The following is an 11767-nucleotide window of genomic DNA, read 5'->3' as shown; positions in this document are numbered from 1 at the left end:
CTGAAAGGAAGTCATCACTCTATTAACCATTTAACCCACATTGTGCAGTTTTGTACAGTTGAATGGTTGCCACAGGAGACTAAAGAATTTCTCAAACATGTATGAAAAAAATAAAGTAACACTCATGTTTTTGAATAGGAAAATAATAACATGATGTAAAGCTCAAGAAAGTTATTTTTACATGACACCACCCCTTTACAATCCATTGGTAGGTATTTTGCCTTATAAGAGGTACAAAACTTAGAAACTTTAAATGTCCAAGTGTTGCAATGCATTACTTTGTAATACTTGTATTGAGAGGTCATATGAAAATGTTGTCAAGGCGATTATGCAGCTGATTCCCTTGACATCAGAGATCTGTTGCTCCCACTTTTATCCCTATTAATGGACATGATTCTTCAAGCAGTGAATTCAGTCATAACAGGGTTGATAGCTAAAGTGCTAGCATCAAGTGTGATGGGATGGAAGAGCAGGGGAGGAGCGGGACGACTCGCTGCAGAGCATCCTGATGCGGATGGAAGACGCTGACAAGGGAACTGTGGGCTGGTGGGTGGACATTAGGTCTAAAACGATTACACAAGGGCCATTTTCCACCCTTCAGATGTTGACTCAGAGCTTCTCAGACAGAAATGAACACAGTTTCATAACCATAACAACCACGAGAACAGAATGAGCCATGAAGAGGAGCGAGGGCATCAACACAGCCAGCGTCAGTCAGCCGCTGGCAGAAGGACTAGAGGATCCTTCCTGGAGACCTCGGGTCCAATGACAGCTGACTGCGTCGTGTTCAAACAGAATTTATGAATGTGTAAAGTGTGGATCTGCTCCATCTCTAGGCTGAGGAGTGTGTACGAACATCAGTTTCAAGTCTTGCCACAAAGTCTTAACTGGATTTAGGCCGTTATAGATGCTTTGATCTAAATCATTGCTTGGTAACTGGCTATGTTTTCTTCCACATACAGCCGTTAGGATTCAGTTCTGGCCTCATCTAACCAGAGCAGCTGGTCTACTCTACAGAGCTTTTGGCAGACTTTACAAGATTCTTCTTACAGTTTTGGTTTCTCCACTGCTCATATTCTCAAAGAATCCTAAGACTAAAAGGACCTTCAAGTGGGGTGCTGTGGTGGTGCAGGGGCCGGACGTGGCCTGTGTGGGGAGGCCTTGGTCCTTGGCATGATAAATTGTCCCAGAAGTTATTGTCGTAAATGATCATATAGTTGATTTGAGACCATTTTCAAGTAATAACATGGTAATGGCATAATAACGTATACGCTCTCAGAGGATAAACATTTAACACAAACAGGAAGACATTTTAAATAATCAAAATAAATACAGAAAACCACAGAAACAATAACAAATAAATCATGAAGTCTGTAAAGAAAACATGTATGAATACATTTTTGTCCTTAAAAAATGACTTATTGAGATCGAAGAACCAGACTGAAGACTTTTGTCATCCAGTTTTTGGTAGAAAGAGAGGAAAGAGAAAAACAATAAATAATGTAAATGAAAATGATTGAGGTTTTTATAATCTGCTGTCAATTCACAAAAAAAAAAAAACAAACGAAAAAAAAACTATACTCCTATGCATTTATCAACACTCCACAGCAGTAGCTTTTAAAAAAGCTCCCGGGCTGCCAAGCAACAGAAAACACCTTCCCAACAACGTCCAGCAGAAATAGGGATTCCACCTCAACACTAAAGGCCAACGTCAAGGCCTGAACCGGCAATTCACTTGGAAAGGCTTAAGACTGCTGCTGGAAAGACGTGGAAAAAAAGTGGAGCAGACAGATGAGCACCATGTCACCTCACAGTTGGAAAGCCTGGCACTGCCTTCTGCCATTTGGATCACCATGGAAACAGCCAAATACACCAGCAGCAGCAGCAGCAGCAGCAGCGCTGCTCCAGCTTTAAGTAAAGGGAACATGTAAAGGAAAAATTCAAAGCAAAAACATCATAAACCCAATGAAAATGATCAGATTTATGGAATAATAAGGTTGTTTTTCAGATTGCTCACAGACTCGACACCGTGATGGAAGCATGGCAGAATGCACACACAGTCTCAGAAATGGGGGGGGGGGTTGTTCCTGGAAGGCCCTGCAGCGCAGCGCAAAAATACGCACATGACGACGCATGTTGCACACAGTATCAGCGGGATCACCGAGCACGCGACCACGCACACGTGATTCACCGGCTTCAAACGGAAAAAGAACAAAAAAGAAAAAAAAACAGACGTCCAGCCGGCGCCCTCTTCTTATCCTCTTACCTGGACCGTGGGCTTCTCCCGAGCGGACCTCGGTGACGCTGCTAGGGTCACTCTGAGATCTTCCGCGCTGCACCACGCATTCATCATCCAGCCCGTCGGATGGTGATGCTGTTGATGATGAGGATGATGCCATGGTTGGAGAAAGAAGAAGGGGAAAAAAAATGTTTAAAAAAAAGCTTGATGTGAAAGAGGCGTGATCTCCGCCAACAGCCAACCAACCGGCCAAGGTCAGCGGCATCAAGTGGTAGGCGCTGATTTCATGCGCTGCGCTCCGCTGCTGCAGCTGCGGCACCCCGGTCAGCAGCAGCCACCAGCGGGAAATCCATTACGAGCGCAGCATTATAGAGAGTGTCGACGGTGCCAAAAAACACGTGATTCCCCCACTCCCCCAAAAAGCCCCTTCAATCTTTTCTCAAGATTTTTCTCAACACACAGTTGAGTTAGACATGGAGCGTGAAAGTGGGCTGTTCCTTAAAACAGATTTGATAATTAGTAGCAATTATTGTGGGGTTTTTTTCACAGTGACTTTACGTTTTCAGAACAAATAAAGTTGTGGCTTTGTCATTATTATTATTATTAAGCTTATTTACTATACATCACAGATAATACAACAGTTTGGACATAGAAGGTAGAAAGAAAGAGGAAATTTTCAACAACAACAACAACAAAAAAAACTCATAATTTTTTAGATTAATTTCAGAAATTTTCCAGAAAAAACAAGGACATTTCTGAGCATATGACATTTCTATTTTCTCTTTTATTTTAGATGCTTCCAGTTTTAAGCTATATGTTCACACAGCAGGTGTTGATGCTCAGTTCTGATGTTCTGATTTTTTTTTTTTTTATAAATCTTTTATGCCATTGTCATTCAGGAATTTGCATATATGGTCATGCTTCACTTTACTTGGAGATGCTAACCAACAGCTAGTAACAGTTAATGAGAAACTATTGGATCTTTACTGCGAATGTTACAAACAAAGCAAAAACTATCCGATAGTTCCTGATTGTTTTTCCTCGTTGAAGGATTGAATAGAATACGATTGGACAGCCGTTCTTCCAGGTTTATGTAATCATCATGTTATATAATAAACACGAATCTGCCCAACCCCTGATAAGAGACAAAACATCTTCAAGAAGCAAGTCAGATGTGTGGCTGCTCTTTAATGTGGTACTGAGGATTATTACGACCTGAATGAAAGACAAATCTCCAGCATTTTCCAAAATTATTCCTCACAAATGTTGCCTAATTATGCGCACCTTTTATTAATAATCATTTCTCTTTATTTTTTTCCTCATTCTGTCTTGTTACAACCACAAAACTTCAAAGTGTCCTGTCATCTAAGTAGCATACAACTGTGAGGAAGAGAGAAAATGACATGTGGTTTACAAAAACTTCAGAAATAAAACTCTGAAAAGTGTGGCATGCTTTTGTTTTCAGTTCCATTTACTCTAATACTCTTAATTAAAATCAAATGGAACTGGGTGGGATTTGAACACAGGATCTTCTTGCTGCAAGGAAACAGTACCAGCTGCCTCTATTTTCAGTCACTCTGCTTCCAATCTGACTAATAAACTATATTGCCAAAAGCATTCATTCACCAGCCTTCACTCACATATGAGATTAAGGAACAAGCCATTCCTAATCCATACGTTCAATATGACATTGGTCCACCTTTGCAGCTAGAACAGCTTCAACTCTTCTAGGAAGGCTGTCCAGAAGGTTTAGGAGAGATTATGGGGATTTTTGACCACTCTTCCAGGAGTGCATTTGTGAGGTCACATACTGATGATGTTGGACGAGAAGACCTGGCTCTCAGTCTATGTTCTAATTTATCCCACAGGTATTCTATGGACCTCGCTTTGTGCTCTGGTGCTCAATCATGTTGGAAGAGGAAGGGGCCAGCTGCAAACTGTTCCCACAAAGTGTGGAGCATGGAATTGTGCAAAATGTGTTGGTATGTTGAAGAATTCAGAGTTCCTTTCACTGGAACTAAGGGGCAAAGCCCAGTTCCCGAAAAACAACCCTACACCATAATCCCCTCTCCACCAAACTTTACACTTGGCACAATGCAGTCAGACAAATACCGTTGTCCTGGCAACCAACAAACCCAGACTCATCCATCAGATTGCCAGATGGAGAAGCGCGATATGTCACTCCAGAGAAGGCGCCTCCACTGCTCTAGAGTCCACTGGTGGAGTGCTTTAAACCACTGCATCCAACGCTTTGCATTGCTCTTGGTGAAGTATGGCTTGGATGCAGCTGGTCACCATGGAAACCCATTCCATGAAGTTTCTGCACACTGTTACTGAGCTAATCTGAAGCCCACATGAAGTTTGGAGGTCTGTAGTGATTGAGTCTGCAGAAAGTTGGCGACCTCTTTGCACCTCTTCACTGTCTGCTGACCTCGTTCTGTCTGTTTATGTGGCCTACCACTTCATGGCTGAGTTGCTGTTGTTCCCAAACACTTCCATTTTCTTATAATACAGCTGACAGTTGACTGTGGAATATTTAGGAGTGAGGAAAATTCACGACTGGATTTGTTGCACAGGTGACATCCTATCACAGTTCCACTCTGGAATTCACTGAGCGCCTGAGAACAACCCAGTCTTTCACAAATGTTTGTAAAAACAGTTTTCATGCCTAGGTTCTTCATTTTACACACCCATGGCCATAGAAGTGATTGGAACACCTGAGTCCTATTTAGGATGGGTGAGCATAACTTTGGAAATATAATGTATATAACCAAGACTTGGATGCATGTTTTCAAAAAATACTTTTGAAACATGCAGAATTTCCCACTGCATTGCAATTATGCACAACTTTGTGTTAGATTTCATAAAATTCAAAATACGTTGAAGTTTAGGCTGTACTTGAAATGTGAAAACATTGAGGGGAATATACTTTTGAAAAATATAATTAACTGTTTTTTTTAGTGCGAAAACTATTAATATTTCATATGTAATCTACAAATATATGCTTTGGAAAGCTTGAAAATAACTCACTTCATCACTGGGAGGCGATAAAGAGCAATATATCTGATTGGCACCGAGTCTTAAGGAAATAAGAGGAAGTGCTAAAGAAAAATGGCAGACGGGAAAGTGAGTGAGAGTGATGCCGTTAACCGGTTAATTGATATAATAGAGTCACATAATTCAGCTGAGGATGACAGCTCGGAAAGTTCTGGAGCTCCGTACCCGCAGGACCTCCGAAGCGTCCTGGTTACCAGTGTTTTAAACCTGGAGCAGCTGGACATTGACCTCTACAGGTAAGTAGCTCCAGTTCGTCATTTCTACAACATTTAGAAGTTAGTTCACTTGCTTCTAGTTAACTGGGGCTTTTGAAAGGATAAACAGTTTTACAGCTGTGTTTTTAGGGAGGTGTTCAATACCGAAAACCGTCTCTGTCAGTGTAACGATTCCGGGTAGGTGACTGTCACAATGCCTGAATAAATCGCTGCAAACGTAAATAAATGGGTTGAAAAATACACATGATCGCGACTCATTTTTAAAAATGATTGAATCGCATGCAGGCAGCTCCAAGCTTGTGACTGTTTTTTTCAAGATTAACATGGATAAAACAATTTTGGAGACGGAACAGTGACTTTTTTATTTTTTTCTTAATCTTTTTTTGTAAAAGAAAAAAAAAGCATATATATATATATATATATATACACACACACCACTGGGAAAATATGCTTTATAATAGACTACTCTAACAAATTGTATAGTCATGTGGACAACAGTTCCTGTAACTGTAATGATTGTAATGTAAAACAAACATTTAGATTTGCACTGAGATAATCTCCCAACTAAAACTGGCCAGTTTTTATATTGATGAGAAAATCAAAAATCAAATCTTTCACATCGTACTCAACACATCGTTTTTAGATGCGTCTGGCCCAACACAAGTCAATCAAGTGGCTGAATTACAGAGTCCTGCTAATGACCTGATTATTTGACACGGGTGTTTTAAAGCAGAGGGAATCTAAAAGCTGCAAGACCCCAGTCCTTGAGGCCTGGATTTAAGGACCTTATATGTAAATTCTTTATTTTAAGGATTTAAGGGCCCCGGTCTAAGACACTAGGTCCAAGTGAGAGATGGACTCCAGGAGACAGCTGCTCAGCTGAACACACTTTTATCATTTTAAGGCTTTCAATCTGCTCTGAAGCCTCCTGGTATTGAAAATGTGAGAAGTCTTTTGGAAAGTTCTGAGTTAAGGTTAAGGGAAAACACCTGTGCTAGCATCAGATGGACACAAAAAACTCCCAAAATATGATGTATTGCAGTACTATTGCTCAATATCGCAATAATGAGTGCGATTGACTTCCGTTTCCCTGAATCCTTTTCTTTCATCACAGTGTTCCCACTCCTCTCTGTTAGCTTTAGCACTAAGTAAAATGAATACGAAGGTCCGTCTAATATTGCATCCAGGCAGTCTGATTCCACATACTGTCTACTCTAATAAGTTATAGAGTTGAAAGTGTGATCTCTATATTCTTAAAAATTTAGAGATCACACTTTCTCTGTCAAAAAAGTGAGATCTAGCTTCTGCTTCCAATATGAATTAACAATGGCTGCTGATGTCAGAAAGGCTGGAAAAAAGAAGTGCGCCGATTGTAGTTTTCTGGCTGATCATTAATCTTTAAAAAGCCTAACCTTCCGATTCCAAATTTGGCCAATGCAATTTTTTTTATCACTAAACGCACAACGTTGTGTTGCTAAGTTGTGACAGCTTTTTGTCACAACTTAACAAACTTATGTTGTTAAGTTACATCGGTATCAGCCGATCATGACGTTATGGAAATTGGAGCCTATTTGTCATTGCACCCTTACTGGAAAACAATATTTATGAAAACTGTTAATTTTTTTTACATTTATTTTTATATTTTGCTATGAACTGGAGATCAAAATGGTCATCCACCAAACTCGATCAGTTCATCTCTAGGAGCAGCTAGAAGCTACTAAACCTGCTTGCAGGAAGCTTTACGTTTTATTCCTAGCAGCTGGATCTGATAAGAGTATTTTATTTCAGTCCCATCTCTTTCTCCCCCAGGGGAACGCACCACTGGGTGCCACGCACACGGCGCTTATTTGGCGGTCAGATCATCGGCCAGGCTCTGGTGGCTGCTGCCAAATCGGTCAGTGACGATCTCTATGCCCACTCGCTCCATTGCTACTTTGTGCGAGCAGGTAAGACTCAGGTTATGAAACATCTGGAGCCAAGCAACACTTTGAAGAGTTGAATCATTGTTTGTTTGTTTTTTTCCTCCTTTCTTTTCTTCCAGGAGACCCCAAGGTACCGGTTCTGTACCAGGTGGACCGCACTAGAGATGGGCGCAGTTTCACTGTACGCTCTGTGAAGGCCATCCAGCACGGACAGCCCATCCTGATCTGCCAGGCGTCCTTCCAGCTGCTGCAGCCGAGCCCGCTGCAGCACCAGTTCCCCATGCCGGTGGTCCCTCAGCCTGAAGACCTTCCCACCGTTGAGGAGATCATCCAGCGTTACCTCAGGTATGGCGCTCTGTGATGGAGCTTGGTTGGAAGGTCAAAGATGTTCTGCTGTCTGTATTTTGTGGTGGACATGAGGCTTTTGATGGGGTGAAAGAATTACATGGTGCTGATGCACTCTGTCCCACCTGTGTGAAATTTGCTAGTGAATATTATAGCAATAATATTTTTACAGTAGTGTTTTTGTGTCAGATAATCAAAATCAATGTTGGAGGTAAGCAATCAATTAATCTCATGATAAATTAAAATGAAATCAACAGTTTTGATTCCACTCATATTTTTTGAAGGGTAAGTTTGTTTACAGACTTCTTAATCCATTTTATTTTTGTGTGTGCATGGATTTGATTTCTGTTTTATCGTTTTTGGTTGTTGTTTACTTTGGATATTTAAAATGTCTTCCAGTTCCTGTGCTAAATTTTTACTGAAAGAATTAAAGTTTCTTGGTCTTTGAGAGTGTATCATTACACCAGTATAAATATATTACTTCAAAACAACAATATTATTGTTTATCGTAATAATTACTGGAACAATTTATCATCAAGCAAAATATGTTATCTTGACAGGCCTAGTTGAGGGAATAACTAAAACGTTTTAAATTTAAGACGGTCTGAACTTCCTCCCTCTCTCTGGACCAGATCAGAGGAGAAGCCGCCTTCTCCTCTGATCTGGGGTCAGAGTTCAGGTATCATTTGATCTTTTGAGATGCCAATTAGCTACTGGTTGTAAGGAAAAGCACCTTGTTTCCATGGTTTGCATCACACCAGCTCTCTGAAAGTAAAAAAAAATTAAAGTTGCACAACATCCAAAACCAAAGGGATTTGTCCAAACATGCAGTGCCTCACCCCTAAAAAAGTATGAATGAAATTGTAGAAAAAGGATAGATGAGAACTCACTGCTCCATCTGGCTGCACAACAAACTGTCTTCATTCTGCTCTGAATGTGATCTGAGGATCTGCTCACCTCACAGTAAACCAGACCTGACAGAGAGTGCAAAACAAGGCCTGAACAAACTCCTGGCTACTGAGGTTCCCATCGAGGTGAAGCCCGTCAGCCCAGCACAGTTTTACCGCCACGTTTCAGGACAACCGCGGAGGCTGTTCTGGGCCAGAGCGCGAGGACATATTGGTAATATCTGAACAACCCATAACGGCAAGAAAACAAAAAAAAACATAATTGAATGAGTTCTGTGGATGCAGATGGCTTTTGTTCCCATGCAGGTGAAGGAAACATGAAGTTGCACTGCTGTGTGGCCGCCTACGTGTCAGACTTTGCCCTCCTAGGGACGGTACTGCTGCCATACCCTAAATACAAGGCCCGCTTCACCGCCTCCTTGGACCACGCCATGTGGTTCCACAGCACCTTCCGCAGCGACGAGTGGATGCTGTACGAGTGTGACAGCCCCTGGGCAGGTCAGAACCTCCTCCTGTAACCCCGCTGTCCTCACATACCTGCCCCGCTTTGTTCTGGACAACAATGGTGAAGATGAACAGTAAAATACAAAATAAGTGTTGGCACCATTCTGAGTGCTGCTCGATTAATGAATGACTCACTCATTTGAAGTGGTGGAACAAGGGCCTCTTAGAGCAGTGGTATCCAAAGTGGGTCCTGGAGGGCGAGGCACCCTGCATGCTGTAGTTCTCCCCCTGGTGGTAGTTAACAACCTTCTCAGTATGTCAGTGTTCTTCTTAGTCCTTCTAATGAGCCATCATTGGATCCAGGTGTGTTAAATCATGGAGAGAAATAAAACATGCAGTATGCCAGCCCACTTTGGACACCAAGTGACTTGTTTAAATCATTATAAACTCTCGCCGCTCTAATTTTCCCTGTGTTGACTTACCAACCATGACAACAGAAGCTGTGGTACCTGAACCTTCAAGTTGGGATTCATTAAATTGCTCTGAAAGGCTCTTTGCATGTAATCATACTTAAACTAAGGACACAGATTGCTCAGCCTTACGTTTTGGGATGTGTCCATTTTCAAGTCTCACTCTAGCCAGTTAATACCTAGAGATGCACCGATCTGATATTAATATCTAAATCGTTGCCAATATTGAAAAAAATTCTAGATATGTTATCAGTGGCAATGTGCCCTATCCATTAGGGCAGATCTATTCAGTCTAATTTTGAGTGATGTCAAGCTTTATTTATTTTACATCATACTTAGAATTCCTAATTGTGTTTTCTGAACCATTTGAAAAAAGGTTTGTTGCAATTTATTTTTTACATGTTTGACCAACATACCCAACCTGTTGTTTCAGTTTCTACGTTAACTGTTGTACTCTAAATTGCGCTGACTTAACAAAATAAAGTTGTTGTTTTTACATGTCTTACCAAGGTTGTAAAGCCATCGGTGTATCTATGTGTGCTGCACTGGTGTAGAGTTATCAAATAGATTTGTAATTCACTACATTTATGTCTGTGTTTAAACAGAGAAGCGTTTTAAGTCAGTTCAGCTGTTTTTCTGTATCTGGTCAGTATCGGCCGATACGATACCTCAGATTTGTCCTTTTTCCTAAATTTTTCTCCATTTCCAGTTTGAGCCTAACGTTTGTGTTCGTTTTTGGTGTGTGGTTGTTGACTCCTGCAGGAAGCAGCAGAGGACTGGCTCAGGGCCGGCTGTGGAGAAGAGATGGGGTCCTGGCTGCCTCGTGCTCTCAGGAAGGGGTCCTCAGAGTCAAACCTGTCCCAGAGAACAGCAAGCTATAGCAGTTTTTTTTTTTATTACATATTTGCTATAATTATGAGTGACATCTGCTGTTTTAAGTGTTTTATGGAAGGATTGCTTTTAAAGTGTTCAAATATCAAATTAAAATTATTTATGCATTTGGGGGAGCGAGTACAATCTTTCTAACTTCTAGGGTTTTACATGTCAGGACTTGAATAACATTTTTTTCAGTTTTATGAACGAGTGTGATATGTTTGTACACTGGTGGCTAAAATATAAGCCATGTTAGAACCTAATAAAGATGTGACGATATCCGCAGATGCAACCAGATGTGCCGTTTATTGTGACTGTGTAGAATTTATAACATTGTCTATCAGCTTGAAATATTTCAATTTTATGAATAAATTTTTGTTTATTAACATTCCCAAAGACAGAAAAGCCTAGAATGGATTTAAGCTTTTCTGTATTTCTTGGAAACATTCATGCAATGATGTTATATAATATAAAAGTGAATATACAATGTTGACTTCTTTTGTTGATTTTGTTGCAACATTTCTGACCTGTGGTGCCTTGATGACGTGAAACACAAAGCATGGTAACTTGTTTTTAATGTATCATTTTCCTTACAGGGGTATCCCAGAAGTCAGTCTTGTTTCAATTATTGCACTAATGTCAAAATGTGCTTTGTATTTAGCTTGAATGTGAAAAAGTTAAGAGAATTCTGCACTGTAACAATAAAGCTTGTAACTTGTGATAAAATGTTTGTGCATTTAAAACCTGTGAGGAACAAGCAGCTCAATGAACAGGGTGATGGTGAAGAACCCAGAACACAGTAGGTGCTATTTTTGTTTTACTAAAATGCAAAGGGATGCATAAAAAACAATGAGTATGTCAGAGACTTTTCTATATCTCTTCACATGGAACTGGTAGAGATTATTGTGCAAGGAAGAGTTTTTATTTTTTTATTTTTTTCCATAAAATTAAAACTCGGCCATGTTTGTACTGTGGGAGGAAGCCGGTGTACCAGGAAATAACCCACATATGCAAAATACATGAAAATAATTTAAAACCCAGGGTCTATTTTCAGTGCCACTGTGCATCCCTTTTATACAGCTTATGTAAATATCTACTGTCAACATTTTCCTTCCTTGCAGAATCCCCAAAAGTTGTGTTGAAAGTGTTTTGGAGATTTCTATGGAAAAGTAAGAGAAAACTTTCAATATCACTGTAGGAGTAATTCAAATTCAAAAATACTATTGATCCCAAGGGGAAATTAAAATTAAAAAGTATGATGACTCGGTCATCTTTCCCTCCTCTATCCCTGCTT

General features: G+C 40.4%; 2 protein-coding genes across 4 annotated transcripts in view; one reads left to right on the top strand and one right to left on the bottom strand.

Moving 5' to 3' along the window:
• Positions 1–2662, bottom strand: part of phactr3b (phosphatase and actin regulator 3b) — a 49981-nt gene extending 47319 nt beyond the window's left edge. The window contains exon 1 of one of the 2 annotated variants that reach the window (XR_001663187.1): positions 2267–2662. Coding sequence is in view for 1 of the 2 variants with exons in the window: in XM_007560878.2 (XP_007560940.2) it covers positions 2267–2504 (238 nt within the window). In the remaining variant the exon portion in view is untranslated. The remainder of the gene's footprint in view (positions 1–2266) is intronic. The other variant, XM_007560878.2, reaches the window with a different exon arrangement.
• Positions 2663–5244: 2582 nt separating this feature from the next.
• Positions 5245–11199, top strand: LOC103144077 (acyl-coenzyme A thioesterase 8-like). Of its 2 annotated transcripts, none has more exons than XM_016675779.1 (6): positions 5245–5532; positions 7321–7457; positions 7553–7778; positions 8743–8900; positions 8972–9184; positions 10363–11199. In XM_016675779.1, the coding sequence occupies exons 1-6, from the start codon at positions 5351–5353 to the stop codon at positions 10479–10481; spliced, it is 1035 nt and encodes a 344-aa protein (XP_016531265.1). In that variant the 5' UTR covers positions 5245–5350; the 3' UTR covers positions 10482–11199. The 2 variants fall into 2 exon arrangements, with proteins under 2 accessions (XP_016531265.1, XP_007560934.1); XM_007560872.2 differs by having other exon boundaries at positions 5251–5532; positions 8993–9184.
• Positions 11200–11767: the final 568 nt, after the last annotated feature.

Source organism: Poecilia formosa, unplaced genomic scaffold (assembly GCF_000485575.1).
Source record: "Poecilia formosa unplaced genomic scaffold, Poecilia_formosa-5.1.2 Scaffold121, whole genome shotgun sequence".
Classification (NCBI taxonomy): domain Eukaryota; kingdom Metazoa; phylum Chordata; class Actinopteri; order Cyprinodontiformes; family Poeciliidae; genus Poecilia; species Poecilia formosa.
The sequence above is the reverse complement of the archived record's forward strand: the minus strand, read 5'-3'. Positions and strand labels throughout refer to the sequence as shown.

Coding starts and splice junctions, on each gene's coding strand:
- LOC103144077 (XM_016675779.1), top strand. CDS start 5,351: ATGGCAGACGGGAAAGTGAGTGAGAGTGATGCCGTTAACCGGTTAATT. Junction 5,533..7,320: donor CTGGACATTGACCTCTACAG/GTAAGTAGCTCC, acceptor TTTCTCCCCCAG/GGGAACGCACCACTGGGTGC. Junction 7,779..8,742: donor ATCATCCAGCGTTACCTCAG/GTATGGCGCTCT, acceptor CTCACCTCACAG/TAAACCAGACCTGACAGAGA.